At 37.4% G+C, this 22,799-nt stretch overlaps 1 protein-coding gene across 1 annotated transcript in view; it reads left to right on the forward strand.

The window, feature by feature from the left end:
- Positions 1 to 22,799, forward strand: part of PCLO (piccolo presynaptic cytomatrix protein) — a 323,756-nt gene that overhangs the window by 134,472 nt on the left and 166,485 nt on the right. The window contains 3 exon segments of the mRNA XM_054514979.1: positions 5,651 to 6,868; positions 14,351 to 19,415; positions 19,792 to 21,800. Of these exon segments, the coding sequence (XP_054370954.1) occupies positions 5,651 to 6,868; positions 14,351 to 19,415; positions 19,792 to 21,800 (8,292 nt within the window).

Consider the following 22,799-nt stretch of genomic DNA (forward strand, 5'->3'; position numbering starts at 1 on the left):
AGCCTCTAAGGGATTTCAGCAAAATAACTAAGGGAAATTAAAGTTTACACAGACACAATACACATAAAAATCCTATTATATATTAAATTTAATGGCTAAAATAAAAATTCCCATACAACAGAGCAGTTCCTGAAAAAAAACACAAAACTTGAGCTTATTCTGAAGGTGCTGAGATGTATCTTGAAGTAAGGTAAGGGTATACACTTTTCAGAATTGTCATCACTTGAAGAAGTAGGTCATCTTTGTGTTGTCATACTCTGTATTTCATCTGTACATAATTGAGTGAAATATTCAGCAGTCCCAACCCTATTGAATTAAGGAGCAGATAATTCCTAACACATGGGAGAAACACCAATTCCTGTGTACTTTTCTGATCTGCTGCAGTATTTACAACTTTATCACTTGGTGTGGAAGAAGAAGAGATCATTGAAAAGAACTTATTTCATAGTTGTGATGGTTTACAACTAAACATATCAATTAGTAACAATAATACAGGCTGAGATAATGTTGTCTTCCTCAATCACATACTGAAACTCTTTATTTGAGAAAAAGATAAAAGATGGTATTTTGTTTGCATTGTTCAGAAACCAATTTCATCTTGCTTGCAAATTTAGCAAATAAAAAACCACATTCCTAAACTGAAAAGGCAATCCTTCCTCCTCCTGTTAACAAAATTCTTTATTCTGCAGGGATTTAAACAGGTTTTTTTGGTTTTATTTATTTTTAATGTGATGCTTTAAACTCATCTGAACCAGTTTTTGGGGTTTTCTATGATCTCTCTTTAGCAGCTAAAAAACACCTTGATGCTTAAATTCAACTAAATTTTGTGAATCTATTTATTGCTAATGATATAATGCATTCTTCTCATGATTACTATTACAGAAATGCAGTTTTTAAAACTGGTAGGATTTCATGAATCATTGAGTGATTTTGTTGGCTATCACATCACATATTGAAATTAACTGTGTTTCTCTGTACTACAATCCTATTGTGTCATACTCCAAACTTCAAATTACTACTGGCAAGGAAGGTGTTCTAATTTTAAAGCTAAATTTGTCCATGGAGCATTAATATCCATTTGGTTTGCAGCCAATATACCTTTCCTCCCATATAAGTCATATTTGTGAGATTCATTTCCCTAGGTTAAATTAGCCACATTTTTCTAACCTCTTCTCCAAAAATCAACCATCTGACTAAGCATTTGTTTGCACATCATTTCTCCACTTCAGGTGGAATCCAAAAATAAGTTTAAGTTCCTAAGTGACATTTTAGACAAAATTGATGTGTAAATTCAGGAGAATGAGCCTGGAAAACTGCCTGCGACCTCCACAGACACTATATCTGTGAATACCTATGTGCATTTTTTCTAATTCTGGATGCCATAGAGGCTTCACTGTGGACCCTGACTCTGCCAAACTGGCTTCATTTAAACAGTTACCTCCTGCCTGCCTAACGCTGTTTGAATAGAGAAAATGTGAGATTTTAGTGTTTTGTTTTTGTATTTTTTTCTTCTGCCAGATCTACAGTCTTTGTGGTCGTGCTCTGAATATTTATGTTTCTCTATCAATCTATGTGGCATAGGTGGTACCTTTTCATATGTAGATCTAACAATTTGAATATTTCTACTAAAGGCGGGAGATCTAAAACTCCTCAGTTTGTGTGGGATTTGAATTTGTAGATCACACATCCCAAAGAACTGCTGAGGCCAGCATTCCCATTCTAGATGGGAATGTAGCCTTCCTTCTCTGCATTTTGTTCAGGCACTATCTACCACAGGCAGAGCAACACAGCAAGGAGGATGCACAGACTTGAGGAGTACAGAGCAATTTGTGGATGAACATACACAGCAGACAGATGCCAATGAAGAGTTGTTAATATTAACATATTCACCACCTCAGTGAGCCCTTTGGATAGTGTCTGCTGGCCAGATAGTCACCAGTCAGGTCAGCAAGCATCAACTTCTCCACCCCCTTGGAACATGCCAGCCAACCTTTGCACACTTGCTGGGTTGTTACCATCCATTTCTCTGTATTTTCTTTTGGCTTTGTACCTCTTCATGTCAGGATATTTCTTCCTGAATTTTTCTCCCTGCCTGTGACCCAATGTGGCTTTACTCTTTTTTATTTTTTTCAGTTTTCTTATATCACCTTGTTTTCTCTAAAATACCATCTCAGCAGCCTTTTTCTCAATAAAACTGAGACGAGGACTCTCAGCTGTGCTGTAACAGCCTGGGCCTTGAATCAAATGCCTGAAACTCTGAGCTGAGCCTTTCAAGAGTTCCTTCACTCCTTTAGTTTGCAGAAAGGGCCATTCTGTAACAAGCAGGGCAGAGCTCTTGCTTGATGACTGAAAAACAGACATTGACAATGAATGTTAGACGTGTGCCCTTTTCATAATGACATTAGTTTATTACAAAACCGTGTGAGGAGAACATTGTGACAGAGCTATTTTGTTCTGCCCAGCAAAATATTGGGTTGTAAGGGTTGCTGAAACCAGGGAGAGAGCTGTGGATTCAGAGTATTAAAGCTCTTGTATCACTTGTAGTGCCAATCAAAATGTCTATGGCCAATTCAGAGACCAAAGGGTGTGAAGAATTCTGTAAAGAGCTAAGAAGATTTATCTAGTGAAGACTGCTAAAAGAAGATGATATCCATTTCCCAAGTCCTAATAAATTTGGGTTGACAGGCTAACTGAAGATGTAGCCTTAGGGAAAAGCTTGCATTAAGGGCATGAGGTTAACTGAGGAAAAGACAAGTCTAAGACTAAGGCATATGACTTCATGGTGCAAAATTTGATTTTACAGAGAACTATTCTGACAGAGAATCAGGAGCTAGAGGCCTGTTGCTATAAGATGGTTTTTGTACATTCTTTTGTGACTAAATATCTGCATAGTAATGAAAAACCATTATATGAAACACATAGCTTTGGGAGTAGTATGTGCACTGTTTATACAGCAGCACTAAAAAACAAAGTGGTAAATAGATACAGAAATAGAAGAAGCTCAAGAGAACAATGGCAAGGTTCATTCAATCACTGGATATTTGGACAATTCCAGGTTATTTCCCTACTATCACATTCATCATTATGGCAGAGAGGCAAGTCTGGGAGTTCCATCTTTTGATAAAATTTAGTGCATTTTGCCAATCTGCTAATCATCAAATTCCTTTCTTCATGGTAATTGTCATTATATTCCTTTTTAAGAGTTCTACCATATGCTCAGCACAATGCATAGTCCTTGAAATTTACTCCAGGGAAAAGACACTAAATTGAGACAGCAAGCAGTGGAAACAGTGACTGGGTAACTAAACACTTAATACCACTACTAAAGGTGCTGAAGTTGTTATGGGCATCCAGAGAATGGAGTCTGTGAAGGATTTAAATGAGGGAAAGGGAGGTGATGATGAATCTGAGAAGGAACAAGTGTATGAGCAGTGAGTAGGCTACAGCTGGGAGGTATGAGGTGGAATCTGCATCAACAGGAGGAGAGCCAAGTGTAGATGTACCCCAAATGTAGATAGAAAAGAAACAAACACAGAGACCCTCGAAACTGGATATAAAGAAATAAAAATAAAATAGGTCAAACAAATGGCACTGCGAAAAGAACATGTGAATTTAAAGTATAAATTAACATGTTCATAAAGAATATCTATACAGCAGTAATTGTTTTAACTATGGATTATTTCATGGCAGAAGCCACTTCATTATGTTTTTATGTAATTAAAGATGGCTAAGGCTATATTCTGAAAAGCTTAATACATTTAAGTACTGTCTTATTCTCATGCCCTGTGCTGACTGAAGCTATATTAGCACAAATAATAATGGCAATATTCCTGCTTACATTGGGGAATGAACATTTTTCAGTCTGAATGTATAAAGCAAAATCTACCCCCTTTTTGTGGGTTTAAAATCTTTTCAGCCCTCCAATAAATTTAAAAAAAATAACTATGATAATTATTTTGCCAACTTTTTTATATTGATCTCCACAAACTTTATAAGAAAACAATCAAAGCTACTATGAAATTTGATCTGTTTTTCAGTAGCCTTTTAATGCTACATTTTATCTAGCATTTTTAGTCCATTTCAGACTTCTAATAATAATATAATGATTTTCTGTGGGGCAGATTTGTTTCCTGGAGCATTGCTTCTATTTTCACAACATATGTATGGCTTCCAATACTGTTTTCTAGGAAAAGAGAGGAAACTGTGCTAAGAATTCCAGATAAACCCATCTAAAAGAAATATTTGCAAGAAAAATGATTTATATTTTGAACATTCATTTTAAAAAAATAAATTGTACTTCTTAATTAGTGCTTCCTCAACAAATGATGTGTAGTTAGAATACTTTAACTCCTAAGGAGGAGAATAATAGATCCTGGAGGATTATTATTTAAATGCTTTTTTCAACAGAAAATAATTTAAACCTAAATTATAATAGTCTGATTCAGAGCCACATTCAGTTTGGATTTGCAAAGGATTTAGTAGTGTTAGGGGACACTACTGATTCAGCTGATAAACTGCAGTTATTGGGACAGCATTATTGGGTACTATTATTAAATGTTTTTGTGTCAATTACTAGGATTCTCACTAGTTTGGTCATTTCTATAAAAGTAGAATAATAAATACACAAGATAACTTTTTGGTGACCTGAATGATAATGCATATATTCTTGCTTTGCTTGTGCCTCGACCAAAATTTTAAATAGCCTCTCCTTAGTTGCATTTCCATAAAACCAGCACATTTGAGCTGTTCTTACTTAAGATTTTTGTCATATCATCTGTGTTTCTTGTAATTTATATATCACTTATAAAAATTGCTGATCAGCTATTTTTAAATGTAGATTTTATTGCACATTATACACCACTTATCCACCAGTGAAGCTCATATTACACTAGTGAAGTAAACCTTCATTAGCTATTCTAGTATCCAGAAGAGACTGTTTTTCTTTCCTTTCAGTGCCTTTCTGTGCTTAAAATTTTCTTTTGCTATTTTAAAGGAACTATGAGCTAAATCCCACTGGAAACAGTGTGATTACTCCTCTCATGTAGTAGCTAGGCAACTGGCAAGGAAATCTTTTGCACAGATAGAAGCACTTGTCCTTTTTCTGATTTTGGGGAAGAAGAGTATAAGGAGCCAGTGTGCAGCAGGGATTTAGCAGTAAAGTGAGCAGAGAGGTGATCTTCCTGTTGAGTTACAGCCATAATGAATTTATACAGATACCTATACCAAACCTCAAGAGAGGATTTCCTGAGAGAAACACAGCCATGAGTGCCAGTTGGTTCCCTTTTTCTCAGGCTAGCAAAATTATAGGGACCTATTGATAGATTATAGAGGCTTTAGAAAGAAATATATGTTAGAAACATGTCAGCAAACTTTGCACATATAGGTCATCAATACTTTGGAAAAAATGCTGTTGCTGTTATATTTCACAGTGCCTTTTTATATTTGCTCATCTTGGCTTTCTAGAACCTGGTATGCTCCATTTCTGGAATGGTGCTATGGAGCTTCCTTCAAGAGCAGAAAACAAAATAAATAACTTACCAGGATGCATAGCATTCAGATTGAAAGAATTCAACTGTATCAGCTTAAAACACTGCATGATTTTATTGTTACTTTTTCAAATAAGTAACTTCATATGTTTGTTGTATCACAGGTACAGGAATGGCTGTGCTTAAACTGCCAGACCCAAAGGGCAATGTCAGGACAACTTGGAGATATGGGCAAGGTGCCACTTCTGAAAACAGGCCCTTCACAACCAACATCCAAACCACCTGCTCCTCCTCAGAAACGTCCTGTGCCTGCTGTCTCCCATTCCCCTCAGAAGACTTCCACACCACCCACTCCAGCAGCAGCAAAGCCAAAAGAAGAACCAGGCATTCAGAAGGAAGCTCCAAAACTTCAGCAGGGGAGATTGGAAAAAACATTGTCAGCTGATAAAATCCAGCAAGGAATTCAAAAGGAAGATGCAAAACCTAAACAGGGAAAACTTGTCAAGACACCCTCAGCTGATAAAATCCAGCTTGCTTCTCAGAAGGAGGACCCAAGGATTCAGCAAACAAAATTGACAAAGACAGCCTCCTATGACAGAGTTTTGCAGGAAGTTCAGGAGAAGGATGAAAAACTTCAAGAAGCAAAGCTGGCAAAAACATCCTCAGCTGACAAAATTTTGCATAGAGTTCAGAAGGAAGACATAAAACTTCAAGAGGCAAAATTGGCAAAGATACCTTCAGCTGACAAAATTTTACAGGGAATTCAGAAAGAAGACCCAAAACTCCAACAGATGAAAATGGCAAAGGCACTGTCAGCTGACAAAATCCAACCTGCAGCTCAGAGGGAAGATACAAAACTTCAGGAGGTAAAATTGCCAAAGGCAGCTTCAGTTGATAAAATCCAACATGGAATTCAGAAAGATATAAAACTTCAACATGAAAAATTAAAGAAAACTTCATCGGTGGATAAAATCCAAGAGGAAGGTCAAAAAGAAGAAACAAAACTTCAGCGAGGGAAACTCTCTAAGACACCTTCAGCAGATAAAATTCCTGCAACAACTGCAGACCAAAAGATACCCCTAAGCACATTGGAAGAAGATAAAGAAACTGTGCTCCCAGAAAAGAGCACACCCCACCCAGAAGACAAAAAGGCAGAAATTACAGCTGAGATTAAAGACCATGGTGCTGAAGAGAAAGTAGAAGTTGAAGCACCTTATAAGGGACTGCAGGCTAAGGAGCAAGAAGATGTTAAGAAAGAGGATTTGACAACTGGGATTTCACAAGAGGTTTTGAAAGCTGAAAAAGCTCAGGAAGCAGAAATTCCTGTTCAAACAGCACCTTTGCCAGGAGCCGACCACGTGGAAGCAGTGCGAGAAAAAATAGTAAGTGTTTTTCTCCCTCCCAATTCTCTCTCTCCACCTTAGAATCTGATCCTTGCAGACCCTCTCCTTCCTGTTTTACTGTTATTCTCTGTAAAAAATTATTTGAAATGATAAAACCAATGACTCCCATTGAGTGAAAGTTTCACCAGTTAGTCCTATGCTCTACATGCACATTTCAAGGTTACTTGTCTGTTTTTAAGTCTCAAGCAGTTAAGCATTTGAAACTAAGGCAAAGCTCCTGTTCAATAATTTTTCCAATATTTCAGATTTATTTACCTTGATCTCTTGACTCTTCAGACCTCAAAGATTAATTGTTGAAATTGTAGTGTTTTCACAGTTCTCAATCTCAAAAGGGAATAATCTGAGAGAGTAACATGTGCAGTGCTTTGCAATAACAAAATATAATATAAATTTTAGGAATACTTTGTGATGCCAGAACATGGTTCATGAAAGTATGTAATCTTTACATCTTTTTACTATTTAATTGCTTTATCTCATATAGACAAGTACATTCAGGTAGGGTACTTGTGGGCTCTCAAGTCAGAGGAATGGGTGAGTTTATAATAGCATGTACTAGAGCATGTACTAGTCATTTTATCAGCTGAAGAGAATAGCATGCACAATTTGTTGAGAAATGAAAAGTTAAGGGGTTTTGTATCAGCACTGCAAATGAGGTGCTGATTATTATGTTATGAAAGTAGTATGTTATGAGGGTATATTGTAAACCCAGGGTAACCCCGACAAAGGGAAGAAATGATGCATCTCACTCCATGGACATCAGAAGGCTAATTGATTACTTTATTATACTATATTATTCTATACTATATTACAATAGATTTAAACTGAAACTGCACAAGCACTCAACTCCACAAAATCTTGTGACTGTCTCCTGACAGTCCCGACACACGCACACGTGGATGCAATTGGTCACCTCAGCTAAACAATCTCCAGAACGCCTCCCACATGAGCACAACACGAGGAGCAGCAAATGAGATAATAATTGTTTTTTCTTTTTCTGAGGTTCCTCGCTGGGATTCCCAGAAAATATCCTTGGGAAGCTGAGCCTTCCTTTTCTCTGTGAAGAGAAATGCGGCCACAAGAGTAGGAGTAGGCTTAGGGGAAGAATTTAACCTTTGCCAGAATTATGTTTTCAAATAATCCTAGTCAAAAAGATCAAGTTTTTGGTTGATTTTGTTTTATGTATTTCCTGGTGATAATTAAGATATCTGGACAGAAAAATATTCTAATTCAGAAATTTTGCTTTGGAAAATACTATTTTTATGAACCAAGTCTCCTGTCTGAAATAAACCTCCTATCACATGTTATGTTTACTGCTCTTGATCATATCAAGAGTTATGGTGTATGACTGTACTGAATTATGCTTAGAGTAACATAGCCAGAAATTCTACCTTTTGGACCAAACAAAAAGGAGATCTGGGAAAATCCTATTTCAAATTGTTCAGTATTAAAAATAAAGAAGGTTTCTCACCTAGCTTGTGCTTAGTAAAATTAATTCTGATTTATTTTTAATTTTTCTTTATTGAAGTACTTCAGTGTTGTCTGTGCTGTTCATCAAACACTGCTAGACACAGCTCTTCCCAAGAGAGCATGTGATAAAAGTGGAAGAGGTGATGCCAATTTAGATATCACATGTTGCTTCCATTTCACTAGGTAAAAGACAACATGTACACATTAAAGAATATAATTTATATGTATTTCAGGGTGGAATTATATGAAGGATTTCAGCTAGGTATATTTTTAATTAGGGATACAAGGAAAAACCTTTCTGCACTTGACAAACTACTGTCATTTTATATTCAATTCTGTGGAAATGGTAGTTACTAACTCTTCCAGCTTTCCAATAGTAGATAAGCAATTTTTGCTATCTTGTTTTTCACTTAAAAAAAAAAAAAGAAAAGGCAGCAATAAGTCCCTGAAGCCATGAAAAGGCTAAAGTTCTGATTCAGTGCAAACAGTAGAATAATCCATGGGAAATCATAGAATCATAGAATGCTTTGTATTGGGAAGGACCTTAAAGTTCATCTCATTGCAACCCCCCTGCCATGGGCAGGGACCCCTTCCAGTAGACCTGGTGGCTCAAAGCCCCATCCAACCTGGCCTTGTGCACTTCCCTGGGTGGGACATCCAATCTTCTCTAGGCAACCTGTGCCAGTGATTCACCACCTTCATAATAAAACTTCCTTCTAAATATCTAATCTAAATTTGCCCTCAGTAAGTGTGAAGCCATTTTGCTTTATCCTGTCCATGCTCTTATAAATATTCTCACTCTATCCTTTTTGTAGACTCCTTTCAGGCTCAGGGCAAATCACAGAATTAATTCAATATCAATTGAATTTAGAGCTCTGGTATCCTAAAAAAAAAAAAAAAGTGACTTTAATATTGAAACATTTTTAGATGTTTGAATCTCAAAGTGTGATTTAAGGAATCATAAAACCTTTTTTTTTTTTTTCAAAGCATTTTTTCAGTAATATTTTGAAATATCTTCAAATTGTTTTTAAAGAATAAACTGACTGCTCATGTTTTACAGAAACTGACTTTCCCTGAGAAACTGTGCCATAATATTGACTATTGACATAGCAATAGCAGAACAGCAATAGAACAGCAATAGAATTGCTGTTCTAACAAGGATGCCTAGAAATCTTGGAGGTTTAACACATGCAGTTTGTCAGTAGCTCATTGCCATCTTGTAAACTCACAAATTTATACAGAGGTAGTTCAGCATATCTGTATGAACCCATTACCATTTTGTCAATTGGCATACATTTGCAATGTATTTAATATAAATGTATATGTACCCTTATTACAACCTTCTTCTGATTACTAAGGAATGATCACATGCTTCAGTTGAGTAATTGGATAAATATTAATATTTTGTTGATTGGCATCATTATTATAATACATGCCACAAAACACAGCCCAGAGAGATAGAAAAAGGAGGATAAAGTTGTCTGTAAGCAGTTTTTCTGGATACAAATAAAATGCTTCATTTTGAAAATATAAAATTGGAATGTATATTATGGAGCTTAGTCAACCATGTTTCTTTTCCACTTTGTGAAACCTTTTTTTTTTATAATGTAGATATCTTTATCTCCTCTATAAAAAACCCAACATTTTAAAAATTATGAGTTCCTTTGCAAAATAAAATTTCTGTCTTCTGCAACAGAATATAATCTTGCTAGCTAGAAATATTTTTTTCTAAAAAAAAACCTTTTTTCTTTTAACCATATTTTTCTTTTAATAAATTTCTTTAGTTTGGTAACTGATGGAACTTTTTCATAGAATCATAGAATCTTTAAGGTTGAAGAAGACCTCTAAGATCATGAAGCCAAACCATTAGCTCAGCATTACCACTGTCACCACTGAAACATGTCCACAAGTACCACATCCAGATGTTTTTTGAACCACAAGCTTTATATTTTCAAATAAGAATAGTAAAAATGAGGAAGAATACAAAAATAATATTTATAAAGCTAAAAATTCTAATACAAAATACTTGTAAAATTAATTGATTCTGGCATCACAGAAATGCCACTGGAATAGCACAAATACGGCTGAAATTAGATAATTTTTTACATTAGTTAGAGAGGCTGCATTTGCTGTTTTTAAAGTCTTATCCAGACTGCAGCTTTTACAAATCTCTTTCTTCCTCATTTCTCAAGAAGTTTCTCTCATCAATGTCTGTATTAGAGCTAAATTTGTCCAGTATTAAAAAAACACAGTAGGCAAACTCAGAGGAAATGCCATTGAAGTATTCAGAAAAGCCCAGTATTGCAACATGCACCAAAGTACTTCCTAATTTACAAGAGGAAAAAAAAGGATTTTTTATTTAAATGCATTTTTTCAGTCTCAAAGAATATATGTGGAATATATATATGATCTTTATCAACATTGTTTTGGCGATATTTTGTTATTCATCTAAAAATATTATGTTTATTACATGTTTGCAAGTTTAACAATGATGCTGTCTTTGTGGATGTGATGGCCAGTACCACAGAAAATAAGCTATCTGTCCTTTAACAATAGATGTAGCTAGTGACAATATCCTAAGTCTCAGATTACAGAAAATAGGGAATAAAAGCCCAGAGGTTTTTCTTGTAAGTATTGCTTATTGTAAGTTACATGCATATTTGATCTCAAAACGTGATATACAGGATAATTTTTGCATGTACCATGGTGCAGGCAATGATACAAACAAAAAACATTAGAAAATATATTGATATTTTGGTAACCTTTTAAAAGAAAGTTGGATTTTTCTCATCCTTTTTATTTCTAGTGAGAAATGAAGTCTGCCCTCAATAAGGATCTTTTTCTTCTCCTTACTGTACCAACAGCAGACTTTCTCACATTCAGTTTCCTGGGATTCGTACCAGTCATTTATGTCATTCCCTGAGGTTCAACACCAGGGTGGGCAACAGCTGCCATCTCCTCTGGTTTGGTCACAGGAGTGATTAGATATTGGACTCAGCTGCAAGGAGAATGGCTGAAGCTGTTCCATGACCAGTTGCTCTCTACCTTTTTCTGTGCTTAACTGTTCAGTCGATGCCTTCTGTCTCTGCTTTGCAACTGACAGTATCACATCATCTTGGAGAACCAAGGTCTGAAAGGTTCACTTTCACAGGATGGATGCATTCTGTCCATCAGCTCCTGGGAAACCTTCTGAGCTTGAGCAATGTTTGCATTTTTCAGTAGCTCATCTAAATTGATCATAATGAGTTTTGTTGGGTGTGTCTTCATAAGTGTGAACATACCAGTCACAAATGAAAAAGTAACAATCAAGTGTCAGGTGAAGTTTTAGTGAGGAGCATGCTATTTATAGAGGGGAAAACAGTTTGATTTTAATGATAAATGTATTTTTGAAACATAGCAAAATAAATTTCCTCTAAGAACTTTCTTCTTTAATAAAGGGGAAAAGAATGTAAATATAACATGCAAAACCTGAAATTTTTACTTTTGCTTCATTGCTGACTTTTTGTAAAGACCATACATAATTCTGTCCTTAAGGGCTAGAGAATATCCAAAACTAGATTCTTCAGAATATTGAGAGCTGTAGGCTTCAAATAGTGATGCCTTTCCAAAGCTCTTCTAAGTATTTCAGGTTTCTCCATGTTTATGTATTAATTACAGCCTTATCATTCAAGAAGTCCTTATCCTTAGAAATATTTGTTTTCACATTGGATTTTTATTTGCAATGGATTTTGCTGTGACATCAGATATTTGAATTTGCAATATTGGTTATAATGTTGATAATCTTGATAATATAAACTGCAAATGTAGTTTATATTCAAAGTATTATCTGATTTTGCCAACCATTTAATAAATCACTCCTGTGAATGATGATTAATTAATAAAATATTAATTAGTATACACTGTAATAATAATATAAATATTTGATACTAATATAAATATTAGTGTTTGGGCGTAGGATTATGTTCAAAGTGATATGGCTAAAAGCAAGAACACATAACTTAAATGTAAATAAAACCTAAACTTGATTGGTTATAAAAAGTAACATGACTGACTATAAAAAATAGTTGAGTTTTGATATTTTGACCCTAATTGTAACTTTAGTGTGAATAAACTTTGAAAATACTTGTAGTTCATAGCAACTTGAATGTAAATGTAATTTAACATTATAATTAACACTCAGGATAATTTTTCTAGTATATTTATTCCACAGTATTTTTAACTAGTTTTCAAATAATTATGTTACCAATGAAGTTCATAAATTAAACCTTTAAAAAATGGTTTGCTCTACTTCAGAAATCACTGACTTAGATTAGCAAAGTTGGTAAATATGACCTATTACTGAGAGCTCTAACAAAAATAAAGATCACATCATATTATTAAAATCATGAAACTTTGAGATGCTTGTTCTCAAATTGCCAGTGTGATATGGCTAAAAGCAAGTGATATGGCTAAAAGCAAGAACACATAACTTAAATGTAAATAAAACCTAAACTTGATTGGTTATAAAAAGTAACATGACTGACTATAAAAAATAGTTGAGTTTTGATATTTTGACCCTAATTGTAACTTTAGTGTGAATAAACTTTGAAAGTACTTGTAGTTCATAGCAACTTGAGTGTAAATGTAATTTAACATTATAATTAACACTCAGGATAATTTTTCTAGTATATTTATTCCACAGTATTTTTAACTACTTTTCAAATAATTATGTTACAAATGAAGTTCATAAATTAAACCTTTAAAAAATGGTTTGCTCTACTTCAGAAATCACTGACTTAGATTAGCAAAGTTGGTAAATATGACCTATTATTGAGAGCCCTAACAAAAATAAAGATCACATCATATTATTAAAATCATGAAACTTTGAGATGCTTGTTCTCAAATTGCCAGTGGATTTGGGGACACTTCCTAAAATTGTCAGCCCAGAGCAGAGCTATGGTGACCTGTATTTTGGAAAGTGAACTGTGTTTTAGCCGAACAATGAGGTACTTTCACTAAGTACACAGAATTTCACAGCTGCGAGAAGCAGGAGTGAAACTGGTCCAGAAATACTTTCTGTAGGATATTTTTAGTATTTTTGTTATTTATAGAAGGAGATAGAGATGCTTGTCGGTCAGAATGAGGTAGAAGAATCTGGAATGTCAAAGGGTGTTTCATTAGGGATGAGAAGGAAAACATTGGTTCTGATGCTCAGTCAGGAACGCCTGCCTTGTTTGCTTCCTTTAATCAATGGCTGACCATCGTGCTTTCCTCCCTGCAATTACACTGCCCCTACCAGCAGCTTGCTCAGCACTACCAATTTACCAAGAAACTTATTTTTTATGAGGTACTCAAAAAATAGTTGTGCAGTGCCCATCTGTAGGGGACATTCCAATATGTGGGGACATTCCAGATGTCATTAAATCATGCTTCACTACTCTATGTATTCTGTTGCATGTTGAAATGTGGAATACTTCAATCAACAAAATCAAATAATGAGTGCAAAACTTATCACATTTCTAGACAATTATAAAATGTTGAATGGGCAAAGAAAGGAGCAGACTCCAGAAATTCTGCAGACATTTGTCAAGCTATATTACTTTGTATTGAAAACCATGTAGACAGCTTTGAAACAGAGTAAATAAAATCTTCAAATAAATAAACCCCTGGGCAAGTTGTCCCATGAATGTGTGATCAAATGGCAGGTTATCATTACTAAGTGTTCTTAAAACAATTAAATTTTATATTGAAAAGAGAAGTTCATCTTGAAACTAGCAAAATCAGTTGCCAGTGTGGACATCCATGCAAAGCTTCGTTAGAATCAATGCAAAAAATCAAAATTTGAGGCATTTTTTATTTTATCCTAATAGCTTTGAATAGCAAAATTAGTGTTCAGTCTTCATCTGAGGCATGAACTCATCCTTTAGGAAAAAAAAAATCACTTGTTAATTGCCAGGAGACATTAAGAATTTATATAAAAATATATACACACGCGTTATGTATTTATTTTTTTAGGAAAAGGAGGATGACAAATCAGACACATCAAGCTCTCAGCAACAGAAAAGTCCACAAGGTCTGAGTGACACCGGGTATTCTTCTGACGGGATATCAAGTTCACTTGGTGAAATTCCAAGTCATATCCCCACTGATGAAAAGGATTTACACAAAGAAATTTGTAAAAAAGACGCCATTTCACAAGAAAGTCCACCAAGCCCCTCAGATCTAGCTAAATTGGAAAGTACTGTACTCTCAATTTTAGAAGCTCAGGCAAGCACTCTTTCTGATGAAAAATCTGCAAAAAGCAAAGAGCTTTCAGAAACATATGGTGAACAGACAAAGGATCAACTTAAAACAAAGCCTTTGCCCGTCACTGCGGAATCTTACAGCTCAGATGAGGAAGACTTAAAAGCTATCAAAGAAGGTGAAGGAACCATTGTAGAAGAGGGCAAAGGAACAGCTTCCTCCCAGGCAGAGTACAAGGAAGAGCATGAAGGAGATGACATTTCAGCAAGAAGGCAACAACGCTATGACTCTGTGGAGGACAGCAGTGAGAGTGAAAACTCACCAGTCCCAAGGAGAAAAAGAAGAACTAGTGTTGGTTCTTCAAGCAGTGATGAGTACAAACGAGATGACAGCCAGGGATCAGCTGATGAGGAAGACTTCATTAGAAAACAGATTATAGAGATGAGTGCTGATGAAGATGCTTCAGGTTCCGAAGATGATGAATTCATTAGAAATCAACTCAAAGAGATCAGTGCAGCTGAAAGCCAAAAGAAAGAAGAAGTGAAAAGCAAAGCCAAAGGAACAGCTGGAAAGCACAGAAGAATGACACGGAAAAGTAGCGCAGGCTATGATGAGGATGCAGGGAGAAGACATTCATGGCATGATGACGATGATGAGACTTTTGATGAAAGCCCAGAGCCAAAATACAGGGAAAGTAAAAGTCAAGACAGTGAAGAACTTGCAGTATCTGGAGGAGGAGGCCTTCGACGTTTCAAAACAATAGAACTAAACAGTACAATAACAAACAAATATTCTGAAGTATCTGAACCACAAAAAGGTATTTTATATTTTGATGAAGAGCCTGAGCTAGAGATGGAGAGTCTTACAGATTCACCAGAAGATAGATCTAGAGGAGAAGGATCTTCTAGTTTACATGCTTCTAGCTTCACACCAGGTACATCTCCTACTTCAGTGTCATCACTTGATGAAGACAGTGACAGTAGTCCTAGTCACAAAAAACTGGGAGGGGAGAGCAAACAACAGCGCAAAGCAAGGCATCGGACACATGGTCCTCTTCTTCCCACTATTGAAGATTCTTCAGAAGAAGAAGAACTAAGGGAAGAGGAAGAACTGCTAAAGGAACAAGAGAAACAACGCGAATTAGAACAGCAACAAAGAAAAAGTTCTAGCAAAAAATCCAAAAAGGACAAGGATGAGCTTAGAGCCCAGAGAAGAAGGGAACGTCCAAAGACTCCACCAAGTAATCTTTCTCCCATTGAAGATGCATCTCCAACAGAAGAATTACGACAGGCTGCAGAAATGGAAGAACTGCACAGGTCCTCTTGTTCTGAATATTCACCCAGCATTGAGTCAGAACCCGAAGGTTTTGAAATCAGCCCAGAAAAAATAATAGAAGTGCAAAAAGTTTACAAATTGCCTACTGCCGTCTCTCTATACTCACCAACAGATGAACAACCAACTGGACTTCCAAAAGAAGACAGTGGTCAAAAGACATTGAAAAGTGCTGAAGAGGTATATGAGGAGATGATGCATAAGTCCAAATCATTTCAAATGTCAAATGAAAAAGATGAAGTATTTGAAAAAGAATCTTTATATGGTGGAATGCTAATAGAGGATTATATTTATGAATCTTTAGTAGAGGATACTTACAATGGAACTATTGATACTAGTCTTGTTATGAGACAAGATGAGAGCAGTGAATATATACAACAGAGAGGAAAAGAGAAAAAGCCAAGAGCTTCAGAACAGGTCTATGGTGAACCACAGAAAGTTAGTGATCTAGAGAAAGACTACTATAGTGTTGAGACTTTACATACTATTGTGCCTCAAGAAGATATTGTTTCTAGTTCTTACATTATCCCAGAAAGTCATGAAATAATTGTATTAGACAGCACAGTAACTTCCACCATGGAGGAAAAGCATTTGTTAGATGCAGAAGCTGCTTATGAAGAGCTTATGAAAAGGCAGAAAATGCAGCTAACCCCAGGGTCTAGTCCAACACAACCAGCTTCAGATTTCATTCCCACATCTGATACAAAGGTGTCTGGAGGTGGAGAAATAGTAGATAGTACATCGTTAACATCAAGCACTACTTCAGCAATCTCAGATGTGTCACCTGTCAGTAGCACAACACTTTCTATCCCAGATGTTAAAATAACACAGCATTTCACAGCAGAGGAAATTGAAGATGAATACTTAACAGATTATGCCAGAGAAATTCAAGAAATAATTTCTCATGAAACATCAATATTGACCTACTCTGAGACATCAGAAGGTGCTGCATCAGTTTTACCTTCTGATACAGCTTCCTTAACATCATCTACATCTTCAGTTTCTACCACAGATAGTTCCTCACCCATAGATAGTGCAACCACAGGATTTGTAGGTCCATCAGATGGTGTAAGTAAACCAGCAGATTCTGAAGGTGTCAGGATAGTAACACAGGTTCCCTTAACATCTGCAAAAGAGTACTCTGAAGTGAGCATGCCTTATGAATCTATTGTCGGAGCCACTAAAAAACCATCTCTTGAATCAGATGCAGAGAGTGTGGAGAAAACTGCAGTTTGTTTGCCTGAAAGTGCACCTTTAGTTGTGGCAACTACAGTTACAAAATCCAAGGAATATGCAGCTGACATCATTACCTTTGATACATCCAAAGCAGAGAAGGAAGCAGCTAGAAAAATTAAAAGTACGGTAGAGGCTGGCAGTGTCAAAATTCGTCATGAAGAGCCACACAAAGAATTGGGTGTTGATATGACAAGGATTGATTTGACTAATGCTGCATCTGAGCAACCACCTATATGTGTAGCACCAGTACCAGTTACAGAGCCTGCATCAGAAACATCCTCTGTACTCATTCACAGTGTTGTAAGTAAGACCAGCATGGTCTCTGTGCCTTCCTCAGCTCCTGCTGTTTCAGCCAAAGTATTCTCTCTTTTTAGAAGCTCTTCTTTGGATTCTTCTGCTCATCCTTCTCCACCCCCACCTCCTCCTCCTCCACCACCTCCTCCACCACCATTACCACCACCACCTATTTTACCCAAGCCAGCCATTTATCCCAAAAAGAAGCCACAGATTAAGGCTCCAGCGGCAACAGCTCCCACAGTGATACCTCCAGTCACAAGTGTTCCAACACTAGAGTCCACAGCTGTACTAAAGGATCATGTGGTACCTGTCACTAAAACATACACCCCAACACCACCTCCTGTACCACCCAAACCATCCTCCATTCCAGCAGGGCTTGTTTTCAGTCACAGGACACCTGAAGTAACTAAACCTCCAATTGCTCCTAAACCAGCAATTCCTCCACTCCCAATAGCTGTTCATAAGCCAGCAGAAACACAGCCCAAACCAGTAAGCTTGGCATTGACTTCAAGTATGACTCTGAATTTGGTAACCACAGCTGAATACAAAATACCGTCCCCCACTTCCCCTTTGTCTCCACACTCTAACAAATCTTCACCAAGGTTGGCAAAACCCTCACAGGAAACCTATGTTGTCATCACATTGCCATCTGAGCCTGGAACTCCCACTGAAGCTATAACTAGCCAGGCTGTTACCAGCTGGCCTTTAGAAGCACCTTCTAAAGAACAGATTCCCCAGCCTATGCAACCAGTTTTTACTACATCCATGAAAACTCTGGATATTCAAAATATGGCAGGTCAGAGTATGTATATTTCAGGTGCACTGCAAGCTATTCCTGTGACAACACAATCAACTTTTGAAAAAATACCTAGTTCAAAACCAGAAGTAGTGACAACAGACATAACCAAGACCACAGTGTCTGTGGTTAAGGGTCCAGTGCCTGGTTATGGTTTAGGTAGTGTTGCTATTACTATACCTCCAGAGCCACTACATATTGTAGACCAGCCCAGATACAGAGAGAATGGAAGATTCCATCCTTTGGGCGATGTCATCGACCTTCGCACTTTAACTAAGATGGACATTGAAATGAGGGACAGCTGTATGGATCTCTCTGCTGTTTCCATGGATGTAAGAAGGCAAATGCCAGCAAGTGACACAGGTGGACGGCCAGTAAGTACTGTCCAGCCATCCATAATAAATCTTAGCACTGCATGTGTTGCTGATGCTTCTCTGCCTGCAGTCACTGAGACAGTGACTGTAATGACTTGCACTGCCACTGTGAGCTACACCACCAGCACAGACAGCCTTGTGGATCTGGGGCACGCCATGACAACGCCGCTGCAGCTAACAACATCAAAACATTTTGAGCCTGCATACAGAGTAACAGGCAGCCAGGCCTTCTCTGTAGGTAGAGATGAAGTGCCAATAAATTTATCACTAGGTACTTCAACACAGGCAGTGACATGGGCTACTACAAAGCCTGTTACTGTACCACCTGTTGGGGTTACAAATGGTTGGACTGATCTCTCCACTTCTCAGGAGCCAGTAGAGAGTGGAGCAGTTGACCTTAGCACTACGAAATCCCACAGAACAGTGGTAACAATGGATGAAACTGCTTCAGGTATCATAACAACAGTAATAGAAGATGATGAAAAGCCTGTAGATTTGACTGCAGGGAGAAGAGCTGTCTGCTGTGATATGGTTTATAAATTGCCATTTGGTAGGAGCTGTACAGCACAGCAGCCTTCTACTACACTTCCTGAAGATCGCTTTGGCTACAGAGATGACCATTATCAGTATGATCGTTCAGGGTCATATGGCTACCGAGGAATTGGAGGTATGAAACCATCTATGTCTGACACAAATTTATCAGAAGCTGGACTATTTGCATACAGAAGCAAGAATAGCTTTGATTATCGAGTTGGGGCAACTGATACAGCAGTAGATCTTACTTCTGGAAGAGTAACTACAGGTCAGTATGACACAGCAGCAGATCTTTCTTTGAAATATAATTTTGATGTTCCTCACCTCATTTCAGGATAATTTTTTTATTGTTTTTTTTCTCCTCCTTCTGTTATTTTGTTTTCTTTTGGACAGTTTGACAAATTATTCCGGATTACACGTGTTTTTCATTTCTTCATTTTACGTATGTGTTTGCACAGAGGTGCCTGCATGTGCCTGCATGTTCAGAAATGCTGTTTCCTTCACATCTAAAGTAGATCATTAACCTGAAGATTTGCATGCAGTTTTCCCTTCCCATTTATTTCATCAAGATGGGATGACTTTCAGAATCCGCAAAGCAGCATTCTTTTGTGGGACTGGACTGTAACTTTGCCCTGTAATTTCAGGTGAGGTTATGGATTACTCAAGCAAGACTACAGGTCCATATCCAGAGACTCGGCAGATTTCTGGCCTCGGGCTCAGTACACCACAGTACTCCCAAGCAAGAATGGTGTCCACTGTGGGTTCCCAGTTTGGCGTTGGAAGTGTTTTAAGATCATCCAATGGTGTTGTTTATTCTTCAGTAGCAACTCCAATCCCATCCACATTTGCCATCACCACACAACCCGGTTCTATTTTCAGTACAAGTGTCAGAGATCTACCTACTCTCCAAACAATTGACTCAGTGCCCTCTTTATCAACTTTGCAACAGACTCAACCACTCCCAAGATCATATAGTTTCTTGACGACTGTGGCAGCTGAAAAAGATAAGGCAATTACTGCCATTGGTGTGGAGACAGGGTTACCACCTCATTCGATAGAAACTATTACCACTGAGCCAACCAGCTTGATACCTGCTTTAACTACAGCATCAGAAGTTTATACAGATGTAATTGATGATGAGGTTGCCCTTCTCATTGCCCCTGAAGAAGGGAAACAGCAGCAGCTTGATTTGGAGCGGGAACTTCTTGAGCTTGAGAAAATTAAGCAGCAGCGCTTTGCAGAAGAGCTGGAATGGGAACGTCAGGAAATTCAAAGATTTAGGGAACAAGAGAAGTTTATGGTGCAAAAAAAGCTTGAGGAGTTGCAATCCATGAAACATCATCTCTTATTTCAGCAGGAGGAGGAACGACAAGCTCAGTTTATGATGAGACAAGAGACATTAGCCCAGCAGCAGTTGCAGCTTGAACAATTCCAACAACTTCAACAACAGCTCCACCAGCAGTTAGAGGAGCAAAAACTTCGTCAAATATATCAGTATGGTTATGACCCTTCAGGAACTGGGTCACCACAAACTACCACAGAACAAACACTTTTGGAAGGACAGTATGCAGGCACAGAAAATGGTCAGTTTTGGCCTACCGATGACACAACCACTACAGCTTCAGGAGTGCTGGGTATTGAAATTCCACAAAGTCAAGCATGGTATACAGTTCAGTCTGATGGCATTACCCAATACATACCCAGGTCTGGTATCCTAAGCTCAGTTTCAGAAATGTCTCTTAAGGATATTGATGTTAGAGAGGAGAAGCAATTGAAAAAGAGAAGTTCTATGCCAAAATTACGTGGTCCCTATGAGGAGTTTGAGGAGACCCTGGAAGAGCCCCGGTGTTTCAAAAAAATAGTGGACAGTGGAGTGCAAACTGATGATGAAGATGGAGCAGAAAGAGGTTACACCAACAGGAGACGGAGATCTAAGAAGAGTGTTGATACAAGTGTTCAGACCGATGACGAAGATCAAGATGAATGGGATCTTTCCAGCAGATCCAGAAGGAAGCCTCGTGTAGGGAAGTACAGTGAGAGCACCACTGAGGCAGACAAAGCCAAACCATTCTCCAAGGTATCTAGTATTGCAGTTCAGACAGTGGCAGAGATTTCTGTGCAAACAGAACCTGTAGGAACAATAAGAACACCTTCAATCAGGGCCCGATGGGATGCTAAGGTTGAAATCATAAAGCATATTTCAGCTCCAGAAAAGACATACAAAGGAGAAAGTCTGGGATGTCAAACAGAGACAGCAGCAGACACTCAAAGTCCCCAATATCTGTCAGCTTCATCTCCTCAGAAAGATAAAAAACGTCCAACACCATTAGAGATAGGTTACACATCCCACCTTCGCCCAGACTCCACATTACAGGTAGTCCCTTCCCCTCCCAAATCTCCCAAAGTTCTCTATTCACCCATTTCACCCGTTTCACCAAGCAAAGTTATAGAGTCAGCATTTGTACCTTATGAAAAACCCATGACTGATGACATCAGCCCTCAGAAGATGCTGCATGCTGACATGGCCAAGGTTCCTCCATCAAGCCCAAAGACAGCAAAGATGATGCAACGCTCTATGTCTGATCCTAAGCCCCTGAGTCCCACAGCAGAAGACAGTTCCAGAGCTCAGTTTCAGTACACTGAGGGTTTTATGGTAAGAAGTATTTGCTTGCTTTTTTTTTTTATAATATGCATTCTACAACTATCAGTACAGCATGAGGACAGACACACTCATTTCCAATACATGTGTATGTAGTCTTTTTGCACACCTTTTGAAAAATCAAGAGGAATATCTGCTGTCTAAAGCAATGGTTAGTTCATTCACTGCTTTGCCAGGAACAAAGAAGCCCATACTACTAATAATCAGAAATTAACACAGGAAGTTAATTTTCAGAATTTGGATGGCATTTTGTGCTTTATGTGGCAATTCATTGCCAGTGTAGGTGTTACTAGTTTCAGAAAACTGAAAGAATTTCCTTTCTAATCATACAACATCCAACTCTTGTGGCACAGTCTATAGTGCATTTACCATGAAGTTATTGCATGTGCCTTCTGAGAGGCAGATAACACCAGATTTATAATTGCCTTAGTTAGTTGTCCTTTTGGACCCTCATGAGGTTTCTTAGCCATGTGTGATTCTGTGGACAATCTTCTGTACCAGTGTGTACATCTTTTATCTTTCCCAGACCAAGAGGTCTCATATTAAAAATCTATTTTTAATTTGTTTGTTTTGTATGAGGAAGATTATCAGGAAGTTATACAAGTTTTGAGGACTGTTTCTTATAGGGGTCAGAGGAGGCTGACTTCAGTAGGATCAAAATTTTAATTTCTGCAGTATTTCTTTTCCTTGAGAAATAAGATTTCATATTTGGGAATCAGATTGATATTTATAAATAAGAGGAATAAGTCTTGGCAAAAAAGAAAAAAAAAGTACCTTTAAAATATAATATGTCCTTGGCTGTCCTTTTATCATTCCCTTCTGTCAGTTGATACATCAGTATCTTTTCAGAATTCTGGAAGAGTTGCCATTCAGCAATATTTATTTTTTATGTTCAGTTATCTGTGAATACCAGTGATTAGTACGGACTGGATAGGATAAAGAGGGTTTGTTCTCTCTGTTTGATAATTTGTAATGGCTTTCAAATACAACATT

Source organism: Molothrus ater, chromosome 5 (assembly GCF_012460135.2).
Source record: "Molothrus ater isolate BHLD 08-10-18 breed brown headed cowbird chromosome 5, BPBGC_Mater_1.1, whole genome shotgun sequence".
In the NCBI taxonomy this organism is placed as follows: domain Eukaryota; kingdom Metazoa; phylum Chordata; class Aves; order Passeriformes; family Icteridae; genus Molothrus; species Molothrus ater.